Source organism: Chlamydotis macqueenii, chromosome 1 (genome assembly GCF_036417535.1).
Source record: "Chlamydotis macqueenii isolate bChlMac1 chromosome 1, bChlMac1.mat, whole genome shotgun sequence".
NCBI lineage: Eukaryota > Metazoa > Chordata > Aves > Otidiformes > Otididae > Chlamydotis > Chlamydotis macqueenii.
The window spans coordinates 136407813-136432948 of NC_141556.1; the positions used below are offsets into that span (position 1 = coordinate 136407813).

General features: G+C 38.5%; 1 protein-coding gene across 3 annotated transcripts; it reads right to left on the reverse strand.

The window, feature by feature from the left end:
- Nucleotides 1–858: 858 nt before the first annotated feature.
- On the reverse strand, nt 859–22178 carry MSL3 (MSL complex subunit 3). 3 transcript variants are annotated; one of them, XM_086768057.1, is made up of 13 exons: nt 22031–22178; nt 20154–20236; nt 19477–19572; nt 18802–18902; nt 17723–17814; nt 16787–16909; nt 16156–16316; nt 14017–14175; nt 13281–13543; nt 12792–12901; nt 12502–12601; nt 11979–12063; nt 859–1746 (listed from the first exon to the last, which is right to left on the reverse strand). In XM_086768057.1, exons 1-13 carry the CDS (start codon nt 22127–22129, stop codon nt 1647–1649), a joined length of 1572 nt encoding a protein of 523 aa, XP_086624183.1. In that variant the 5' UTR covers nt 22130–22178; the 3' UTR covers nt 859–1646. The 3 variants fall into 3 exon arrangements, with proteins under 3 accessions (XP_086624183.1, XP_086624196.1, XP_086624189.1); XM_086768070.1 differs by lacking the exon at nt 22031–22178 and adding an exon at nt 21463–21571; XM_086768063.1 differs by lacking the exon at nt 11979–12063.
- Between the last annotated feature and the right edge of the window lie 2958 nt (nt 22179–25136).

The window sequence follows — 25136 nt, forward strand, 5'->3', positions numbered from 1 at the left end:
TCTTCTAGAGATTCAAAACTTCTGTAATTTTAGAAAGACTAAAGCTTACAATTCTTTTTTTTTGGTACAACAGAAGTGTATTTTAAAAGAGTAGCACTACTAAATGGTAATCTTCAGAAATAATAATCACCAAATCCATGCCAACCATTTGTTTAACAGCCATTAGGTTTAACAGACTCTTTATAGAAGTTTTTCTAAGAAGCAGAACCTAAATTGCTAAAACCAAGGTAATCCTTACCGTTTCGTTCAAAAGCTTTTACACACCAGCATACTGTGAAAAGTGAGTGACAAGGAATGTCAATGGTAGATTTTAGATTTCCTTTGGCCTCTTAGACTAAGCTTGCCATTTACATTTCAAAGATGATTCCTCCCAACTGCTAGTTTCTGCAAATTTGTGAGGAATGTGTTGAGTTCTGTATTACAGGTAAGTGTTCTACTGGAAGTTTTCTGAACTAGGAAGGATTAGAGTGATTGATGCAGTAGTCTATGAGCCTTGAGTCCTATTTTCTCCCAGGGCTTTTAAAAATCTGTATCTGTCTTGACACAGCAGAGGATTCTGAAGGCCAGAGTTCTGTCATGGATGAGGTTTTGATGACAATCAAGATGAATAATAATTAAATTAATTTCTACCAAATGTATTGTCAGATTTCTAGGAACTCGGTTCTTACTGAATTCTTATTTCCACAGCTAAAGTGTTTAAAACTGTTTAAAGAGATCCTTCAAGTCTGTAGAAGAAAACTCAATGACACAGAAAGGGCTTCTCTCCCTATGTTGTCAATGCTCCCACCTCTCATTACATGCACACTTAGTAATCTCAAAATTATTAATGAAGCACAAACAAGACCTTTTAGACAGTCAAACCACACATTTACACAGCAGCCACTGTGAACTTTATTAAGAAAAGAAGTGTTTGCCAGTTAAACTGCCATCATTTTATTGAGTTCTCCATTTACTTGTAGAAAATCAGTTCTTTCATAACGGCTCTGGAAACCATTTACTGCCAGGTAAATGTTGAATTACTGGCTACGTAGGATCCCCTTGGACCTATGGCAGCCTCACCCTGAAAAGAGCTATATACACCTTTGCAAAATGCAAAGTAAGCAACATGTCTTTCATTCAAGCAACAAAGACATTCTTGAAGCAGATGTCATGCTAGCCAACAGGAAAAATACCTCTGCATTAACCAATCTTTTCCATCATGACAGTTCCACAAAATGAAGTGCAATTTGTGAGGAAAATAAAATCTGTTAAGATACCCGTTACGCATCCTCTTCATGTAACTGTGTAGTCAAGTCTTACTTCTCAGGCTGGAGAAGTTGAGCTAAAATAAAATACAGCAGTATGATCTATCTTCATGAAAATGTCCTGTTGCTAATGCATCTGCTTTTGCCTCCTTTCCTCTTTAGTAGTCCTATGCAGTCCTATGCATTAGAAGTCAGAAAAGGCTTCTTCATTCATCTGGAGTTATATTCAATCCTCTAAGCAAGCCACAACACAGTTTATACAAATCTCTGAAAAGAAGTTCTACATTCCCAAGTAATCCAACCATCACAGAAGATACTCCCTTATTTCTTCAACTCCAGATATTGTTTTAGTTTCTTTTTGATCTTGCCAGGTACAGTAGGATTTAATCTTTATTAATAGCTTCAGTAGATTGCTCGAGGATTTTTAGTACTGTAGTAGGCTTCACAGGCAGCTACATAAGCAGATTCTGGGAAGAAATCATCATGGTATTCTGCTAAAAACCTGAGAAGAAAGTAGACCAAAAAATAATAGAACATGAAACATTGAAAATAGCTTTTCTCTTAAAATTAATTTTTAAGCTCAGCAAAACCACAGTCTGGAAATTAAGAATTATTACACTTTGAAATTTGGCATATGAATGGCTTGCCTTATTTTTATAAATTTCACATAGTGAGAAACAGCCTTCCTCTATCATTCTCTAACCAAAAGAGCATTAAAAACACTTACTCAAGCTCAATTTAACAACAAAAAAAATATTTCAAAAGTTGAAGCTACATTTAGAAAATAATGCAAAGAACTGTCACAGAAAAAGAAAAAAAAAATGAAGAGATCTTTCTGCAACTTCTGTCAGTCACCTGCTCAGCATACTACTTCTGTTTATGTCAAACTTGGGATCTTGAGTTATTGTCAGTATCTTATACAAATGTCTAGTAACCATTAAGTCAAATTGCATCTTTTAAGGTAAGTAAAGCTATGATTTGTTCTTTCATGTGCCTGTGCATTTATGGTCTCCACCCCTCATGAGTATCTGATTTTAAAATGGCTCTCAAAGACAAATATGCATCCTTTGCAGATCCAGTTCCCTAATTCCAGATTTCTCCAAGCTGGTCTTCAAATATTATTCAAACAGCCAAGCACCCAATATTTTATCATTTCTTCCTGTTCTGCTAACATACAACTCTATCTTTAGTTTAGGACTGAAAACAAAAATAAACAGTGCTGCTATTAACACCAGTAACAAACAGCTAAAGTGACTATAAGCTCTTTGCTCTTTCCTTTGTACATAAAGATACTGGGCATACAAACAGGAGTAAAAGGGCAAAACAGTTCTTAAGATTAAGTTGCACTTCAGAAAAAAAAACAAACAAAAAAAACCCACAGACAGTCCAAAATACCTGGATATTAAAGATTAGCATCAATAAACAAGGCAACATGTTAGCTACATGTTCTCCATTTCAGCTAGAGTAGGAAACCATTGAAAGAACAGGAAACAACGTCATTTACAGAATTTGGTTTCTCTCAAGAACCACTGGCTAGGAAAATGACCTCACTAGTGAAAGCTAAAAATATCAGTTCTGCATAACCAATACTCTGGACATAGAATGTCCAAAAAAAAAGTACAAGCGAATGCCATGAAAATCATAGTGTTTCTCCAGCTTCACTCACAGCTACACTGCCTGGACTATGTATTGTCCTTTGATCTTAAGAAAGCCAAAGCAAAGAACACTAACAAGATTCTTTACATAAGGCAATCTAAATTTAATCAGGAATATATTAATTGCTGAAAGCTCATACAGAAAGGTTACAGCTCAAAAATGCAAGTAACTGAAAAAAATCTGATTTTTCCCCACACACACAGGCATCAAACAAGTGCTAAACTAGACAAATAACTGGTTAAATCCTACTAATTCTAGGAAAAGCAGTGATAAAAACAAGCTTTTTTAGAAGGAATCAATCCTTCAGTGTGTCACCATTTATTCAGAAGGCACTTTGTCAACTTCCTCTGCACTTCCTTATTTCATAGGAGTTCTGTAATTAACAGAATACAGGGACCTAGAGTGGTTTCTGTTGTAAATGTCGCAGGTTTAAAGACATGCAAGTGAATAGGCTGGACAATCAGTATACTTCCAGAGATGAAATGGCAGCTTAGTTTTGTTTTTAAACATTACCTAAGGAATTGAGCAGAAAATGCTCCATTATGTGACCCATAACATCGTCTAATTAAGCACATAATTTCTGGCAATATTCATCTGGGGCATGTACCAGAGAGAGAGAGAGAAAGATCTCTCTTGTGTTTAAAGCAAGGATCCAACTGGCTCAGCCACAAACTGACACTACGTAAGCTATGATAATAAACATATAAGATGTAAGTAAATTTAAGGTTCTACACAGTCTTCATTCACACAATCTTAAGCACATTAAATATTTTACTACACTTTTTGTTTATAACTACAATAGTATCTCACTGGGTCCAACAGCAGCTTCCAATTTTATTAAATGGCACAAAGCAAAAAGGATTACATAATTAAGGTTGACAGATAATTTTAAAAAAAAACTTCTGTGAAAAATATTTTGCTAAATCAAAAAATTGTTTTAATATTACAGCATTTTACAGCTGCATTATAACAATTTCCTATTCACAGAAATACAGGCATTTGAACAAATGAAATAAAAACACCAGTGAAATATTCTTCCCTGAAAAGAACAAAGTGCAACAAACTACTAAGCAGTGAATCCAAACTAGTTAAACTTTGGCAAAAGAATGAGCCAGAAAAAAAAGTTTTATTCTTTTCTTTAACTAAAAAAAACCCCACACACAAAACCCAGGACAAATCTAGATTAAAGCCACCAATATTTGATTAATATGCTGTTTGAACCGCAGGACTTAGTGATTTAGTAGCTGTCATTAAAACCATTAACCATGTACTTTTCTAGACTTACCAGGCCATAAATTGCTCTAGTACTTTATAAAAATTATTTTTTTTCCGTGACATAGAGATACTCCTTACAAAACAATATAAAGAAACACAAAAACAATTCACACAAACAGATGCTCCTGATCTTCACAACAAACATGTCATTATTTGCACTACACACACATATCTTACTCTAGAAAAACCACTACAAAAAAGTAGTGAAATTATAGAAGCTAATAATTAGAAGCTAATAAAGTACTTGAGTCATCAACTGCTATGATCTCTGTAGTTGGCTACATATTACTTTCTGGGATATGTGGAGGTGGTATGAAGCGAGTGTGATAAGGCCTAAAACTTAACATACTTAGATTGCACAAGATTAAGATGAACCACAAATGGAATTTAATTAATAATTCTTCATTAACACGCTAATGATTTCATGAGTTAAACAGCAAGCACAAACTACAGGGGCCGATCAAATTCTTCGTGTCATTGGCTAACATGCTGTACAACACAGTACCAAGTGTTAGATCACATGAGGCAGTATGTTTTAAAAAGAACATCAATAAAACAAAGTGACCTGTAGAGGACATCCGGGCAGCTGACAGTTCCAAGAATTTTAAGGGCAAGTACTGGGAAACAGGTTCATTTTCTTTTACAAATTTCCTGACTTTTGCTTACGATCATCAGTCATAAATGCCAGTGTGGTGCAAGCTGAAGTGACAGCTGGTAAATACGAGAAATTGTAGCCGAGATGCTTGTGGCATAGCTACAACTCAAAAAAAAAAAAAAAGGGGGCAGGCAGAATGCAGGCAATCAAATGTACACCTCTGTTTTTAATGTAACAGTTGTGAAAAGCAAAATACCCGACAGCTAGCTGATACAAGTTACTTTTTGCAGAGAAGAGGGAGGAAACAGGTGAAAGAACACAATCCCTAGTATGTCTCTATACAAAGAGCAGCAATCCTTCTAAAGCTGGTTTCTATTCAAACTACATCACAGTGTAGAAAGCTGGCACAGAAAGATGGAGTCTCAAGACTTTTAGCTGCTGGATATTTCACTAACACTTTGCTCTTGGAAAAGCTGAAATAAGACAAAGATCAATTTCACTGGTACCTCCAAGTTATGAGCCAAGATTTAAAAACAAAGGGAGTACTAAGAAGTAGAACCAATGTTCAGCTATAGATCAGAAAGCATATTGCTATTTAGCTATTCAGAAATTGTTTCATTACCTTTAACTTACAGATCTGATAAATTCAGTCACCTGTTGCATTACTGACTTTTCATTTCTATAATTTTTATAGAGTTCACATGTGTATACCTTCACGGTAAAACTGCTAATGAGTGATTGAGTTTCGAGATGCACAGTCCACACAAGCATCCTGATGTAAGACTGCAGGCTTTTTTCTCATCATGAGCATCCACAAAAAAAATACTCATGCTTTACGCTCCTCCTCAGAACACAGAGGCAATAGGGCACAATGCAGCTATTACACTCTCTACCACAGGTTCCCAGAAGAGCAACACTTCAGAAAGGACTAGAGGGAATGGAGACAAGGGAAACACATGTGGGCAACCTAGCTCAAAGAATTCCTCTGTTCTGACCTTTGGGTGTAGCACTCCGTAAGCAAGCTTATCTCAACTGACTCCAAGTAATAGCCTCACAAATATACTACCATCTGGCTGACAGTTACACAGGCAGATCTACCAAAAAGAGGCACAGAACTATTGTTATCCACATTAAAAAGCCACTTGACATATCTATATCAGGAACGTTTCTCAGAGTCACTGAATTAGAATGAGCTTTAAGAGCATCATCTGGTAGTGAAAATATCCTTGTCTTGGCAGCATCAACACAATCTATGACCTGAACAGTCTCTGCATGAAACAAAAACAGTCTTCTAAATGTCACCTACCATCACATAAGTAAACTCAGGGATGGCCTGAAAAGTGTGAAAATTATGAAGAAAGGAAAACCTTAATAATTTTAAGGACAACCTCAGCCATAAAGGTATAAGAATACAGAGCTAAAAGCAAATGTTTCCAGGAAGGAGACATCTTACACACTTTTGCTACAGCTCTGAGTTCTAGAAAGCAAGCAGATGCTTTGATGAGACCAATGGCCTGGGCTAGATGCTGTTTGAAAGGCAATTGTAATGATCTATCTAAAAGAATTTGCTTAAAGAGCATGACAGGTCCTAACTACGAGTCACCTCATCAAAAGAAATATCATTTGCAGATTAAGAAGCTATCTCCTCTCCAAGACTACTACTCAAATGCAGGATTTGAATGCTAAAAGGCTTAGTTTCACACAAAAGCGTATGCCACCACCTGTCCCACCCCCTCCAACTGATAGGCATGTCTCCATCTGGAAGGTTGTTCAGGGCAAAAGCTCGCCAACACTAAGTTCATCGCAATTCCAATGCAATTAGCAGAACAAGAGAAGAGGAAAGTTTCAGATGTTTATTCTGATATCCAGCATCTCAAGAACCATGCCAACGGAACCAACAGGTTTGTTTTGTTGACTGGACTCTTGTCATTCATCCACATACAGAAACAGAGATCATCCTCCCTGGCCTTTAAAGGGCAACCACAGAGAACTTTGAAGATGCCAAGCTGCCAACATATCATTTCAGGTAATCAGGCTGAGTAAGTGAAAACTAAAAGCAGTAACCTCTAGTAGACCTTTTGGGACAACAGTCTACAGGAGCTCAATACAGGAGTCCTTGGTTGGTCTTGAGGATGAAGACCCACTTTTGTCAAGGCCAGCACAGATCTCAGAATCAATTCCTAGAGCTGCCTTCTAAAAAAGTTACCATAACATTTAAAATATTTGGGCAACCTCTGACTTGAGATACATGACCCAAACCTCTGCTATTATGATTAGGAATATGGTCCTCATTCAAATATGCAGGCACCTGATGATTCGGTGAACAGAAGGAAGAGAAGCAATCCCACATGGTGCAGCTTCAGGGAGTATTTTTGGCAAAGCAATCAAACCTTACTCGAGAACAACAAGCACACATGAGCAGATTCTGCAGACAAGACAACAAAAGCCTACTGAAAATAGGAACCCATACAATATCAGGTACTCATTGACTAAGAAGCTTTCAACATAAAGGTCACAAAAAGTTCGAGAGGACCCAAAATGGCAGTTACTTTTCTACCCATTCAATGAATACAGCGAAGCCCAAATAAAATGGTAATAAGGCCTTAAAGTAATGCATATACATTCACTGCACAAGTAGAATTCCTTCATTTCAAAGTGTTTCAAAACTTTTTTTTAAATGTTCCTTTACCTTTTTGTGTCTCTAAACCCACACCGGTCCATTGATACTCTGAACCCTGATTTTCTCACATTTATGCTCCAATTCCGTAAAGTTTTCTAGTATGTCATAATTGCTATGCTGCACAGGTACTTTTTGTCAAGTAACTTGTTAATCCCCAAACTGAGAGGCAAATAGAAAAGCCCCAATCAATACAAGATAAAGCAGCAAAATTGCATTCTTTGTGATCTTTCAAAAAGTGATTTTTAATCAGTTGCCATCTTGCAACCTCAAGTCACAATGAGCAGGAACTCCATTACCAGCAACTTCACCTAAATAAAGATGTTTTCTATTCCATTCACCATGTGTAATGCTTCATTTTTTCCATTCTCAGAAAGTCACTAATAACCTCTCATTAATTGCACATTAGCACAGACTAGTGGTCATAATTCACCATTGCAATTACATGTATTAAAATTACCACACTCAAAAAATGTGCTATCAAAACCAAAGATTATTGCTTAAGGTTACTTCAAACAACTTGTCATATTTCTAGATACGCTTTTTATTACCACAGCCATCTAATTTGATCACATTCTGATTTGCCTTTCTTCTCATAAAATACTCAACAGTATTAAAATACTTTTCTACCCATGGAGCAGAGTGACACAATAGATACAAGCAGGTTGTAAAACAGCAGGAAAAAAAATGAGATCTAAAATGAAACAGACAACTTAAAGAATATACTGAGTTTGAAATATCAGCAGGTTTTTAACAAAAGCAAAGTCTTTGACCATTATGAAGGTAGTTTTCCATAACCTGAAGTACTACATATTGGCCTCATCTGGAATGGCATATTAAAAACTTTAGAAGCGTTAGAAATATTTCACCACTTACTCATTCTTCTGTATTTCATGAAAGTCAACATACCTATGGCTTTCTGAAGTGCTGTAGCACTTTGTTTTGCTTTTTTTTCCCCTAAAACACAAGTGACATTGACTGAAGCTGATTGCTATTCTAAAACCAGACATGTTACAGTCTCATAATTTTTAAGTATCTCCTACTGGTTAATAGTCCTGAGAAGTGACCTCTCTGATCCTAAAACAGTTATCCAAATCAAGGCTGTGTTCAAATCAATGGAAATAGCAAAACAAAAAACTGGCACCTTCTTGCCTGTAATTTCTCATCACTCAAGGACCCTCTGGAAGCATGCTAGGAACCTCACAATATAGAAAAGTTGTAAAATGCAGCACATGAAGCATTTTATTAAAAATACGGCTGAACTAAAGAAATTGGTTAAAAGGCAATACCTACTCAAAATCTATTAACAGGTAGGAAGATTTAATCGAGGTCCTTTGCTAGTAAGATTACTGGTTAGTAGGCACCAGTTACTGTGTTGGCTTCCACTGCTTGCTCCTGAAGACTAAGCTCAAACTGTTAAGTGAAATTCAGCTAAACCACCTGGTGATTTTGCCACTAACATCCATTTCAGACTGTTATTCTTCTGCAAGTATTATGAATTTTTTCAGAGCCAAATAATTTGAAGACTAAGAGCTTTGTAATTAATTTGAGAAACTACTTTTCTTCTGCAAATTCTGTAATTGAGAAATCAGCTTTCATGTTCTCCATGAAGAAACTGCAATTATGCACACCTGTAGAAAGCTCCACTAAACACAACAGGTACAGCTTCTACTGAATATGAAACTCAAAAAGATGTATTTCATACATCTCTTAAAAACATATGTTGTCTGGGAAAATGAAATCAACCTTGTCTAGCAGCAACCCAAGAGCATGACTAGAAAATATTACCCATGTAGCATCTTAAAGTGAATTTAATGCATCTATCAAGTACTGAGTAAACCCCAAAACCGAGGTTCCAGACAAAGTTTTGTATTAAATAAGTCTCCCATTTCCCAGCCCTCATAGTACAAGTGTTAAATTAAACTGTATATTTTAGTCATAAAATCATAATACAAACTTAAATCAGTATCTATGCCAGAATTAAATCAGTTGTGTACCACATGAAACTTTTACTTAAAAATACATGAACTACTTATGCTTGGACTACTCTACCTAGAATTCAAAGAAGATTCAGAAAGAGTTTTATTAATATGGACAGCTTCAAGCCCTTGTCTGCTATTAGAAAAATAAAGAAAAGGAGAGTACTTAAGTGTGTCACTCAAGCAATTCACTAAAAGAAATTAGGCAGTCTTAAATAAACTGGCTACTATAATCTAATGCATACAGACTGCGTAGGGACAGTTCTTACCTTTCAAAGGCTAAGCCACAACAGAACTGATAGAAAGTATTTTTCATAAACAACCATTAATCCTTTCATTCCCAAAAAGTAAGACAGAATGTGAAAATTTAAGAACTCATACAAGATGTCCCCTCAGCCTCAAGTTTTCTCATGTGATGAGAAACAGATAATGCAGAAGTATTTCTGTGATAAAAATCAGTCTGAACAAGTCTCTAGAAAATGTAATTGTTTAACCACTTTCAATGACAGAAACAATGAAAGAAACACCCAAATGAAAGACATCCTAAAGCCCCATGAATACATGTTGAAAAAAAAAAAAATTAATAATTTGCATTAGTTTCTATGTTACCTATTTGAATACACAGTAGCACAATTCGTAGGGGGACTAGTCTAGGAAGAATACTTATGACGAAGTTGCCTGAGATCAAATGCTTCCTACAGCAGTAACTAACTTGGAAGCTTTTTCAGGAAGGCTGTTAATTTGACCAGTTCTGACAAAGCCATAGAAATCATTATTTCAGCACAGAAAAGAAACCTTGAGAACAGGATCAGCAAAACATATGACACTGGCTTAGAAAGCAGTTGGAAGAAAAACACATAGCCCTCAAATATTTTGTTGTACTAGATACACAATATCCACACTATGCTTGCCCTGAAGGGCTCATTTTGGTTGAGTCGTAGTTTGGTCCTGAGGACTGAACGCCCCCTGGATTAGCAAATACTGGATTATACATCAGTGTTTTCCAAAAGGAATCCAGCTTGTGTACTCGGAGCACTCTGCGGCACAACACAAAGCATAGCAATGGGAACTACCAAGATATTTACTCAGCTCTACCTGACCTAAAAATGCTTCTGTGGAAACACCATCTGTTTTGTTTTTTTTCTTTTTAAATTTCAATTTATAGATGGCTACACACTTCAACAAGATGGCGAGATGGAAAAAATATGGATACTACCACTAGAACTTTGTTTATTCACTTTCCTACTTGTGTGGGGGGTGGGGAACATGTTTACTCCTTCCCTCTATTCCACTCCACCACAGCTCTTCCATGTAATGAGTATGAAGAAACTACATTTGAGATGCTGAAGAGTAGAGACTTGCTCTGAGCAACAGAGAAGAATCTGAACACGCAGACGTCTGAAAAACTGATTTGATCCACAGCGAGTTAAGCATCCTAAACAATATTCACTCCAAGCAAAAACAGGTTTCCAAGAACAAGCACTAATGCTATCCTGTTTAAATTAAAGATATTTGGAATACTAATAAGGACCTGACAAAATAGAGATGTAAAAGGGAATCATTAAAAATTAAATGCATCAAGAGAAAAATGTCAGAAGTTTCTACAACACAAAATGAGACACATTTTATTTTCAATTAAAAAATTAAAGTAAAAGCATTTTAAAGCTTTCATCTCCCCGATCTGTAACAGGACTTTTTATATGCTAGTGCCACATTATGTTACTTTTCAGTATGTGGCTCCTTAAATACACTTTGACCAAAATTAAGTTACGAGTTCCATATGTGTTCCAGATGTTTACCATTTACAACATTGTCTCCTGTAAGTCTTCCTTGGCAAATTTATTTTCCACTGTATCAATGCTGCACAATACAAGGCCACACTATGTATCTAACTACCACTACAATGTCATGCAGAGATATTACCTACAGTACCTGACAAATAAAGCTGATCATGGTGCAGGCATGACCACACCAACTCCACCCATGGAGCTAGCATGGTCAGAAAGAGTTTGGGTTCCTCTACAAGTCACTGCACTGCATAACAGAGACATACTTGCTGTTTCTCAATTAGGACAGACTTTTCTCTAAAAAAAAACCAAAACCCTACCATAATTAAACACATACTTTAAGTCGCAAGTTTCTCCCCCTGCTAATATTGATGCAACATCAAAACTCTCAGATTATGCTCTCAAAAATAACAATATAGAGTTTGTATTTCTTCATAAAACACGCTTCTTAATCAAGTCAAGATTTGTCATTCTGTACACATTAGCAAATAAACTTTTATATTTCAGTTTTCTAGCATTGTGTGTATCAAAACTTTAAGTAGGGAGTTCAGGTTCCCTTCAATTTGAATTACAGAATCAAAAATATTGTATTAATATTTATTCAGATTGTTATTAGTAAAATCAGATTAATTTTATCATATTCTTGTAGTTATAGAAAATTAACATCTTTTAAAAAAAAAAAAAAACAACAAAACTTTGTCATTCCAGGACACTTAAACCTATGTAACAATGCAAACACTGCTGTGGTACGTTGCATCACATTACCTCAGGAACATTTCGAAGTGTTTTACTAAAGCCTTTAGGTTTTTGTCAGGAAAGCACATCTTCCCCAGTATTTCTGGTAGCTTCACTGTAAATAAGAGAAATAATCTTTACACTTGTTTTTTAAATCAACTTGTAATTACTTTCATTCATTACACAGAAAACAAGAATGTAGAAATTTCTCCTCCCTGCAGCCTCCACTTTTCTTTGCAAGTTAATTCAGTGATTTTTCAAAATCTTACTAAGAAGAAACATGCCGAGAAAGCAAATGCTGCTTGTTTTAATGATGTTCGATAGCGCACTGAAGTAATGCTTGTTCAGTTTTGTTAAATGAAGGCTTACAGGACCAGTAAGAGATAAGCAAGTTTATGAACAGCATAAGAGTTTTAAACAGATTAAAGTGTACGCCTCTCCAAGAATAAATCTAAATGTTATAAAACAAACAGAAAATTACGTGGCTACAGTCACTGAAAAACAAAAGAAATAAAGCAATTTTGATTCAGCACAGAGTTTTGCATCAGTTTACCAAAGAGCCGTAACAAATGTTGAGATCCATAGATATATGAGGGAGGTGGTGGTTGATCACTTGGTGGATAATTCTCTGGCATCAATTTCCAAGACAAAACCTAAACATAAGACATGAAAATGTTGGTTATAAAATCTCTATAGCACCATAAATAATTTAGTCTGTGCAGAACTTCAAAATCAAAGATGAAATAAGTAATACAAACAAGATCTTTTCTTACACAGCCCTACTCTGAGGTCAATGAAACCTTTAATCACTGAATCTAGGACAGTAACATAAAAATCTGTTACCTCATTCAATTCGTTGTTTCTTCTGCCTTCAAAGCCAGTAAAAACGGCACTCCCCTCTTTGCTAGGAGTCAAAGTTATAGGTGAAGATGACCCACTATGGACAGGGGTTTCTTCAAAAGGGCAGAAAAAACAAAACAAAAGAAATCAGAAATGAATTTTATTATGTGTTTTATGGAACTATAAGCCATTAAATGTAACTAAGGCCTGCTGCTAAAATGTTTTAAAGTCTTAAACACTGGAATTCAGTAATTGCTATCCTACAGTAGGCTCATAGAAAAGGACCTACTTGAATTCTGTTGAGAAATATAACACCAAAGTACTGAGTGCTTTGTATTTCTCCCTTCGGTATAAGCTTCAGAGATAAATAATTGATATAAAAAGTAATGAATTCCTACTTCAATCATTCAGTTCACAGTCCAGATGACTTTAAAAAAAAAGAACAAGAATTAAAATCTTGTTTAGAGCAATAATTTAAAGATCAAAACCTACTTTTTTCCAGGTGCAGGAAGAGCTTTGGCATAGAAGCTGGGGTCTCAAGATGTCGTCGTTTAGGTTGAGGGGAAGCACTGCTTTCTGATAATCTGTCACAGTTAGAGCTGTGGCGTGTAGAACGTCTCAGTGACTGCAGAATTTCAGGTTCAGCTTTTCGTCTTTTTGGTGTGGCTGGCTCCCCTGTTGTGGGCTGGCTGTCAGTTGACTGAGGTGTTGGTGGATTCAACAAAGGAGGACTTGGGGAAAGCTCCTCCTGATTCCTAGGAAATAAAGGTAGCTTTTCAAAAGTGAAGAGAGATCAAGGCTCTTCCCCCAAAAGACATCCTTCTAGTTTCATGGATCTTGTTAAAAACTTACACAAATTAGGCAGCCTCCTCCCAATAACTATCAAAGTAATGAGGCCTTCTTTTAAATGTAATTTCTGGAAGCATATTTATTTTCAAATTTAAAAGTTAATGAATACAAATTTACATTTCAATATAATTTTTTTCCCCACAAAGTTGCAGCATAACTCTACACCACTCAGTACAAACTCCTTCTGAACTTAACCTGATAGAAATTCAGAACATGAGTTCTGAATTTAGGCAAGCAATTCACAGAAAAGTTCAACATTTTTTCAAGACAATTTTTAACTCAAAGTCTGTGAGAAATCATCCTATTCTAAACAATAATCACATTCTATTGGATTTTTCTCAGGAAATAGGCACTATTAGATTCCATATACTCAACTTGCCTGTTAGTATTTGTTGAGTTTTCTTTGATAGGAAGAAAGAATTTTGATGAAGTCACCTTCTTAAATTGAGCTTGTTCGTAAGGATAGAGTAAAATTAAAGGAAGTGTGAAGTCAAAAGTTATTCTCAGCCCATCCACCATCTCTTTACATAGCTCAACACTAGACAAAAAAAAAAAAAAAAAAAAGGATTATTAATTTAAAGTTGCATGTCAAAATTTTTCAGTGTAGTTGTAGGAAATTCCCCTTTAATACAGATAATTAATGTCTTCACTATGATATGCTGACTTCATCACTAAGTAATGATGAGTGATTAAAAGCATACTTAAAAGACATAGTGATTGCTGTTGGTAACTTCAAATAGAAATTTTTAAAGGCTGCTTAATAAAGTCATAAAAAAATTATACAATTGTTCTGTTATATTACTGTTTACCGGATCAATAAAATATACTACATAGTAAATAAAGTCAGTTAGTTTTTCATGTGAGCATTATTTTGTTTTTCCAAGTTTACAAGGTTCAAAAAAAGAAACACCTGCCAGAAAAAGTAAGTACTCAATAGATTGAATCTCTGTCTAAAAGGCAGAATTTGACCCATAGCCACTAAGACAGTTAATGCTGTGCTTAAGAGATTTCCAGTGAACCAACAAAATGAGATACATTTGCACCGCAGATCAGTTTCCAACAGCCTACTCCTGGCAAGCAAGGCACTACACTTAGAGGTTACTAGGAATTTCAGTTTTGGGCTTGTGTGAAAGACTCATAGTGCTAGGTGGTGAGTAGATGTGCTGTTACAAGCAGAACCAAGAACACTGAATTCAGCCTACCTCCATCACCACTCACTTCTGTGAAGGTATTCAACTCTCACGTCTCAAGTGCATATATACGTATGGTAACAGTAATTTGACTCTGCCACAGTGACCCATGTTAGAAATTCCATGCCTCCTATTACCATTCCATACCACCTGCTAAAACTACTGCGTTTTTTTGTTTGTTTGTTTTTTTAAACACTATATATATATAAATTGGGTCAGGGGATCATTATGTGCAGAAATTCTATCACATCTGAAAATTACCTTCTGTGTTAGAGTAGTAAGATTAACACAATAAAGTTGTTAGCTGGATCTCTCTTACTTAATGGATCACTGAAATTATACACGTTTTCCTTATTAAAGCACCTTCTTTACTGAGGCAGTCACTTAAACATACACCTTTAAAAACCATAATGTGCATACAACCTTCTGTTCATATTTCTGATGTCTCATCTAACTCCTTGTTTGTGAGATCATATTACAAAGACAAAGTATCATTTATCTGACAAATAATGAATGACATCAATGGAAAACAAGGCACTCACACAAACCAAAATACTGCAAGGAACAGCATAATTATGCACCATGAAAACAGAACGTGGTAACAAAAGTTAAAATTTCTCTTTGATAAAACACAAGATTTCATACTAGTGTAGACTTAGATAAAGAAGCAGTCTCATCTAACATAAGGTGGGGGAGAAACAAACCAACACACTGCAAACACGCAGGGTTAACTGTGCTACAAACACACTGCATTTGTAGCATGGTAGAAGAATACACAGCTCAGCTGAGAAAACAGCAACTAAGACACAATCAATTTTAGTAAACAGGATTGATGTTACCATAGATATTGTTTACCTACATATTGACTCTAGGATTTAAGATGATACGTCAATCAAAAAAAAAAATCACCTGCACTTGCAGTTCTCTGTAAGTGTTTGTATAAAATTTTTATCATTTATAAAATTTGAACCTGTTCAGTTTTATTTAAACAGGGAATTCTCATATCAGATACTCTCTCAGTGCTCAAAAAATTCTTCACATAGACAATAGCAACACATTCTTCCAAAATGGGTCACAATAGTCACAAGAACTTACATGATAAAAGGGGATATTGATGCTCTTGCACCACGACTTGTCAGATTACAGAGACTCTCTCCCTGATAAACAAATTGTTGGTGTTACTTTACTACTGGTATCTGTCAAATATTTTAAGCCCCATAAAAAGACATATACCACAGTATAAGTTCACAGAACTGAACAGCCCTGAAACAGAACACAAAACGCAAGGTCATTCGTGTGACAACAGAGCTGGACTAAAGATTACTTACTTCTTCTCTGGTGGCACATAATGAAGATTCATATTAGCATGTGGAGTCATCTGATGGTGTCGAGATCTTTCATTGGCTGAAAAAGCAGCATTAATAGCAAAATGTTTTACATATGACTCCAGGATGGTTATGATATTTGTCTGACAAGGAAGCTTCACTAGCTGAAAAAGAAACAACAAATTAATGTCTTTGAAAAAAAATTAGCAAGCATACCAAGCTAAAACAAGAGCTTGTAATGTACTGTCCAGTTTAGGAAGTCTCTACTGCATTACGTTATTTCAAGAGTTATTAATTTGAACCCTTGAATTGCATTTTACATCAATCCTTCATAAACATCTGGAGAAACAAAAATATGGTCAGGTTAACATGCTTACTACATTTCCAGATTTAAAAAACAACCTGCACTCTAAAACACAATTGGGTACGGAAACGTTGCATTCTTAAGTATAACGACAACTCACTGTTTAGGGTATAGAAAAGTCTGCTCCCTATATTCTTTTAATTCTTCCTTACACTGCCTAAGCTCATCTTTGCAATAAAGTTAAAAAAAAATAGTTTTTATACACAAGAACTACTTTTGATGCCCTTCCCACTCCCCGTGCACGTTAATTTCACAGCTTTCATTTCATACCCGTTTTCTTCTATTAATATAGTAACAGTCTTCCTCAAGCTTCTTTTTCAGGACTTCAGGAATTTCTATGCTTATTGCTCTTTCTTCCATGTCCCTTTTTGTGTGAGTGTCTTGTTCTTCTTTCTAAAACAGACAAGTGCAAGAAACAATATATTGGTTGTGGTTATGGATATTAGAGAAAAAGAACTTTAATAGTCAGCATACAACATAACAACCAAGCTTTTTCACGCAAAAATAAAATATATAAAGTATAGTAAGTGTTAAGTGTATAGCAGCCTTACTGCAAGGAATTTACTGCTTTGAAGTAATCTGTGAATTCATTTTTAAAAACTTTTTTTTAATTTAGCATTTGCTTAAGTATTTAACACAAAAGAATGAACACAAATTTGTTTGGTTTTGCTACTTCAGATCACCCACACTGTAGTAGATTCGACTACAGAGACCTTCAGAACAACTGTTTATACTGTACTCTCTTTTCAATAACATAGAGAAAATAAGTATTTTTTTTCTTGAAGTCAGTCTCCTACATTTTAATTTAAGACTAGAGTTGGTAAGTCCATTTCACAGAAAAATACAAAAACCAGAAAGATTCTGCTGCTATTAGGATTTGTCCAACCTGCACAGAGCAGTAAGATTTTATAGCACCCACAAATCTGGATAATCTAGTTTGCTATGTTTTCTCCACATAAACCTTGTGTGTAGAGAGAGAGAAAAAGAAACAAATGTGTATTTTTAGATTAATATCAAATAATTCTATACAAATATGACATATTCTGTAATTTTCCAAAACTCAACCACAATAAGCACCAGGAGTAAGAAAATTATGCTTTTAATTCCAGCTAAACAGTCAGCTGCAGCCTATATTTAATCTACTTCAATTTTTCCAGAATGGCCAATACAGATGTTTAAATTTTATTAAGGAGCTTATGAATATACCATTTCTGTCCTCTCTTCTACGTCACTTTCTTCACTTTTTATTTCTTCATCTGTTCCTTCACCACTGCCATCAGAAGAAGAACTACTTATAGCTGTGTAAAAGAGATTTCACATATTTAACTTACATGATTACATTGCAGAGGTTAAGACCAAACAATTTCAGGCCTCAATGCGAAGAAGAAGGAAAAAAAAAAAAAAAAAAACACCAAAAAAAACCCCCACACCCCACCACCAAAAAAAACCAAAGCAAACAACCAAAACAAACCCACCAGACCACCCAAAAAACCTCCCCAAACTAACTGAATTAAACACATAAATATTATTTACAGCACACTATAAACTTCTCAAATATGTAAGACAAGAAGTTTACCGGAAGTATTCTTGCATCCTCTCTAATTGAAAAACATTCACTTCTAAAAGCTCCCTACAGTTCTGAACACTCATGGATCTTTTCAATTTTTGTTGGACTTTAGTTGTGAATACAGAATTAATGCATTAATCATTCAATCAGAAGGTCTGGATCTGTGCAGTGACAGTTGCCAGAATATCAGTTAAGTGCTAGCCAGCATTCCTGCTGGTTTTCAAGCTACAGAGAGAAGTGCTATGAAATGAAAGAGCTGGCTTGAGAGTAAAATCAGCCAGCTGGCTGACAAGAAACAGACCTTTGTGCCAGGTAGACTAGGGAAAAAGAAAATCTTATTGCCCCCTAAAATACGTAGAAACACTAGCAGGTAAAGTGTCTTATTTCCTAGCATCAAAGACAACTGAGGGTTCCTTGCATCTAGAAATACCACACTAAAGAACGCAGTATTAAGCTCTGAAATCACTGATTAGAATAGTTGAGTGAAAGTGACGCAATGAAAAGCCTCTGGAACACAAGATGAAAGGAGATATCTTAAGTCAATAAGCGCTTAGCATGAAACATACTGCTTATTCCTCATACGACCATCTCTGTGCATTTCAAATAGGACTGTGATACTCTCACATCATTCTAACAGCAAGTTACAGCATGCACTGTACCCCTAGCTCAAAAAGCTAAAGGCATCATGTCAGCTATCAAAAAATGAAGACAAGCTCACAGTTTTCGCTACTTTCATCATTTTCTTCAGCAGGAAGGCTTTTTAATACAGAGTCAACACCAGGTAACCTGCAGCGTCTCTTCTTTCTTCCCTTTCTTCTCCTACAGAACATAAAATGGTTCACTGAAATTGGGCTCATATTATTTAATTTGTTTATCCTAGCTAATTACATTACATTTAAATACACAGGAAGTGTATGTTTGAGTTATCTTCATTAGTTAATGTTGAAATAATTTGGACAAGTTTATCTGAGAGTGGGTATCTTAATGTCTGTATATTACCTCATATTTGTGTTCACAAGCAGATCCTCAAGCCATGGCCAACCAATATTAGATCATTGCCTTTGACTGAAAAATACTTCAGGTTTTCCTAAGTTATTTTTCAAGTACATTTCTCTGGGAAGACGTAGATCCGATACACAAGCATTTTGCAGCAACAGTTAAGAATAACACAGTTATTAAGTGTTAGTCATTCAGAGTGTTGTTTAATAACAATATGTAGGTATCTACCTTTGTATGATAAGAGTAACTCTCCAGAACACACTGACTGTACTGAGTAGATACCTACCATCTAACAGAACACGCTTAGAGGCCAAGCTCACTTGGCTCACTGACATATCTGTTTGAATCTGAAAATGAATATCTCATTCATTTTGAGACCAAAAGGATTTCTTACATGCGAGCCACAGCCTTCCGTGCCAATTTACGCTGTAATCTGCGGTTTTCGTCTGTATCACGAAGAACATGATCTTCAGCTGCCCATCTATCCCAGCTAAGGATAGGTCAAAAGAAAATTATTAATGCTATGAATATATACCACTCACGATTACTAATGAATATACATTAAATCTAAAAAGCACTCCTTTAATTCTGTCATTCAGAAGCAACATCTGTACCACAAGGTTTGCATCCTTTTGTACATTCACATGGCTTCAACTCCCTTGTTGCTACCTAAAATCTCTCAGACCTTAACACGCGATAGTGTTTGTAGCACCGATACATGCTACAGATCACAGTCAAAGACTGCACTCATGTACTAGTCCTGATAACGAAACAATTCAAATTTTAGACTTAACAAAACACAAACTCCTTTTATTAATGGAAACCTAGCAGCCGCAAGTATACGCCAAAGACAGATATCCCATAAAGTTTAAACTCACAGCTACCAAACTGATCCACTGAAATTATGGATACAAATCAATGTGTCAACATGAGCAAGTATATTTAAGGCATTCACAAAACCAAAAATACTCAGGCAAACATCAAAGTCCTTTGATATTCTGTGCAATATTTTTCTTTGCAGAATACAATAGAAGAAATTGATAAACTGAAACTGTGCATACAGGTTCTTACCTTCTGTTCCAACCGTTAAAATGGATCAGATATTCTGGAATCTTTCTGCCTTTCTCATCTTTTCCAACAACAATATCAACAATCTGAAACAAATATTGAATAGCATGTAATAAAAAGCTTGAGAGAAACTGAGCTTTCCAGTATTTAGGGAATTTATGCACAAAGCAAAAAAAAAAACAAACTTATTTACAGAAATTAAATATACCTGTAATTTTGCCAGTGAATATTGATAAGAGCAGAAGATATGGATTATACTAAACGGTCAGAAAAACTAGCTTTTCTTGTTGAGCACTGTTAAAGTTGGGGACTGCTAACCATCTTTGTCCTGTTCTCAAATGTCCCACCCTTTCAAGACAAAGGAAGATGCAAAACAATGCAGTATCACAAACTATTAAAAGGCTTTGTGAATATCTGAGCCTTTGTTTTTTTCCTCTCTTTCACACACATAAAATGGGCCAGTCTGAAAGGGCCTGCATCTCAAAAGATATTTCAGGTGGATCATTAAGAAAAACATCAGGACTAGTAAGAACAAAGGAATCATTATGCCCACACTTGAATGAAAGTCCAGAATTTAAGAACGACTGATGGAGTCAAGGACAGTTATGCTGATGTTCGGGGCTTTTCAAAGTAAAGAAGAAAAGGCACATTATTTTTTTGCACTCAGGTTGTCTCTAGGACTGGCAAGTAAAGCTGTTGGGGTGGCCAGAACATAGGAATACAGGTATAAACAAAAGAGCAGCCCCAAATATTACATTATCAAAGATGTTTGAAAAAACACTGATCTACACAACTAGCAAACTTACAGCAAAAAGTATTAATTTGGACAGGAAAGCAGTTGCAATACCTCTCTTTTCACCCTTCTCTAACAAAACAAAACAAAAAACCCAGAACTCTGTTTGCAAATAAGGTACAGATGATTTCAAATTGAAAAAACCATTTTGTGTCCCACTGATACCCCAAAATAATATTATATTTACATAAAACTCTACAGTTACTACCATTATTCTTAAAGCCAGGCCCAGGTGTGTCAGTCACCTCTTACTGCAACACTTATTGTCCACCACTCGCTGCTTCCTATCGTATTTCTGTATACTCTCCTGTACCATTGGTACCATTTAAACCCTTCTGAAAGGCACACGGGCGGGCAGTAAGGATAGGAAAGCAGGGAGGAGGAATAAACCAAACCACGCTACGAAAGTGCAGGGATGAAAATAAGATTTCAGAATTACTTTGCAGGTGCTCAGCCGAGAACGGAAGGTGGGAACCGAGTCCGACACTTCCAGAGCCCCTCGGCGGCTCCGCTCCCTACCTGACGCGAGAGCAAGGCCCCGGCGGCCTGGGCTCCACCGCCTCTTTGTCACCCGGGCAGAGGGACGCCTCCACCCCGCGGGGGGAAGGCCCAGAAGCTGGCACACAGCTGCGGAGGGGCCGGTGTGTGAGGGGAAAGAGCGCCAAGCCGCGCCGGGCGGCAGGGATGAGACGCCCAAGGGGGGTAACGGCGGCGGCAGAAGGACAGGAAGAAGCGAGGCCCAGCAGGGATGGGCACCGCCTCGCTTTGTCTCCCAGCCCCGTGACAGCGGGCGGCTCCCGCCCCGCCCCAGGCCAGCGTCCGTTCCCCGCAACAGCCGCCCCTCCCCACCTCCGCCTCCTCGGCTGGGCCCGCAGCCGCCGCCCCCTCCGCCTCCCGCCCGGGGGCGCGCGCACCGCTCAGCAAGGACCGTTAACGGCAGCAACGGCAGCACCCCGGTCCCCGCGCCGGCCCCGCCCACCACCCGGCGCTCCCCCTTGCCCGGCGGCGGGGCGAGGTGGGGGGCGGGGAGGCCAGCGGGGAGAGCGGGGGTTGCAAGGAAGGCAAAGTCGCGCGCGCGGTGGGTCACCTTGGCATCATAGAGGACTTTGGCCTTGGTGGGGTCGGGCTCGAAGCAGAGAACTCTCTCCCCCCGGTGGAACTTAAATTTCATTCCCCGCGAGGTCATTTGTTCATCATGGCGCAAAGGAGAGGAGCCCCGCCCCCTCCCGCGGGGGAGGTGCCGCGGCCGGCCCCGCCTCGCCCCTCCCGGCTCCTCAGGCGGAGGCGGGCGCGCAGAAAGGAGGCAGTTTGGGGGCTTCGCCTGATTTTTCCGGGTTAGGGGCGATCGGCTCTGGCTGCTGCTTTCCCGTGTCCGCTCCGCCGCCGGTCCCGTGGGGAAGGGGACGGCGGCCGCCTGCCCGCCCGCCCTGAGCCAGGGGAGGCTGGGTCTGGGTGAGGCGAGAGCCCTCGGCCCTGGCCGGTCACTCGGGTTTGCCGGCCGCGCTGCTGGTTCCCCGCCGCCCTGAGAGCGGTGTGCTGGAGGGTTCTGTTACGGCTTTCCCTCAGCTTCACCACACCGTCCCTACTCCTTAGCGTTTCTTGTGTTCTCCACTAAGCAAAGAACTGCCCCGTGCTCCCAAGGTGGCTATTCGTACATGGTAACCTCCCTCAAGGTCCCTCTCTATTGTTCTTTCAGCCTTCCTGCAAGAAAACAAGCAAGAAATAAAGAGGGTATCAGACTAGAAACTCAATTACCTAGAGTCTGATTAATCTTTCCAATGTTCAATTTTATATTCTTTTGAGTCTCAAATAGGATGCAAACACTCGAAACAATCAAAATCAATTCTCATTTTTCTTTCCTGTGTACTTTATGCTGACTGATGCTTGGAAGGGACGGGGGTTCAGTCAGGGGAATACTGCAATTTCCCATGCAATGTTATTAGATGTTCCCTCAGGCCATTACAGTTGTGATACCAGTTCTGCATTTCTGATTTACAAGAGACCTCGACAGAGCTAGGAGGCCTGGGCTTAGCGAGCCTTGTAGAAAGGCCAGTTAATTTGTGATTGTTTAGCATTTCTGAAGTTGCTTTTCTGTAAAAGCTGTTCAGGGGGTGGATGACTTAAGCAGTGCAACTGAGCACATACTAGTCCAGCGCTAATGGGAAAAGGAGTTTAAATCCACCTTTCTTCCAGTCTTTGAGGCTGATAGCAAAGCTGGAAACTGGCAGGAATGCCATGGGAAAGAACAGGGGGCTGCTCATGTATTACCAGAAGGTTTCTGAAGGGAAAAGGTGATAGGGGATGCCCAGAAAACAAGGTTCTGAGAGGATGACTGCTCTCTGAGATAGGATGGACAAGTATTCAATTTCTTTTGATTCAAAACTTAGTATTTTTAGAGTGGAGGTGGCACAAAAAAAAACCCTGTTAACATGCTGCTAAGATGGGATGGACTGAGAGAAGACAATTGGTGGAAAAGAAAGAGTGTGAGAAAATTAAGGATGTGTTCCTGAAATTGTTCCATGCTTGCTGCTGCTTAGGTTAAGAAACAGGTCCCAAAAATGTATGGATGTAATGTCAATTGCAGAAAGTGTTACTGAAGTTCCTTTTTTTTTTTAAAGAAAAGGGAAATTGTGCTTGACACTTGCAGAACAAAGCTGCTTCCAAGGGACTACCATGCTTTAAAAAACTGGGGGAGCAGGGGGAGTTCTTCTCCAGAGGAAGGAGAACAACAAACTCATGCTTGTGTACCTGCCTCCAACTTGGTGTTAGGAGTACTCACACAAGAGGAGCCTCCCACCATTTCTGCACAATCAGCTTCATGTATTTTCATGCTGTCTCCTAGATTCCCCCTTTCCTTTCCTCCCCACTGATCTCCACTTGCAGACTCTGCTTTTCCTTCGTCTCATCTCAGGCTCTCCTAGTTCACCCCAGCCCACTTTCATGGCTCCCACTCAAGCTATTCCTCAACCTTTTTGACTCAAATTTCTTCTCACTTAGGTTTCCTAACACATATATACAGCTCTCTGCCAAAGCGTTTGAGGTCCACTTGTTGCCCTGTCTCCCCTCTCCCTACTCCCACACATCTGCCCTTATCTCCCTGAACCACCTTGCTGTAGATGATCCTTGCCAGCAGATCCCTGGCCTTGCCAGATCTCCCACCAAGGCTCCTGCTCTAGCTGGATTTCTAAAAACCTGTATGTGGGCTGTGCTTAACCCAGATCCACTCAGAGGGAGGCCCGAGAGCAGAAAGGCTGGCACATTTATGAAAAATTGTCCCTGTGATAGTGCTACCCAGGCAATACCTAGGTCTACCGGGCGATTAAATGCAGAACATGGATTTTTCAAAGTTCTCCATAGCGAGGACTGACAACTGGCTGTGCAAAACCAAAACCAAAAGAGCAATAACCACTTGGAGAATGTTGGTTGTGTGTGTGAATGTGCATACTGCCTGTGCAACGCCTGCCATGAGTTGTACCTGCCACGTACAGCACATAAACAGAAGATTCAGTGTTAAGTTATATCGGATTTAGCAAAGCTTGAAATACAGTTCTTCACTCATATCCAGCAAGTCTGCTGCAAGAAGCAATAAAAGGCAGCAGGGCTCTGTGAGGCGCAGCATCTTTGGGTTCAATGTCCCAAATGCTGAGCAACACAGTAGAAGGGTAAGGGCTGGGAGCAACCAGCAGCAGGGCTTGTTCAACATTGCTGAACCAGATGAGCTGACCCGCCACATGTTTTGAAGCGATTCCCAGGACACTACATCACTTCCAGGACAGAAAAGCAGTTTTACGGCTCCTCTGGGAGACAGAGTGGCCTGGGAGAGGAGACCCCGGCCTCCTGTCAAGCACTCCCTGCCAAAGCACGCCCCACCGTATCATGAGGGCTAAGGGCTTCTCGAGGAAGTATTCCAACTGCCTGCCTTATTGCAAGCTCAAAAAACACACTGCAGACAGCCCAGCGGTCGCGCAGTTTTTATTTAAGCAACGCAACGACCAGTGGCGTTTGTTGGGCGCGGGGACAAGTCGCTGGCACCCGCCGCACAAGATGGAGGCGGCGCTGGGCTGCAAGACATGCTGGGAGCTGTAGTCCGGCGGCGGAGGGAGCCGGCGTCGCTGCCTCGCCCCGCGGGGAGGAGCTGGCAAGTTCATCGCAAAGACGAGTAGTTGGGGCGGTATCCTGCCACGTCCGTTTCT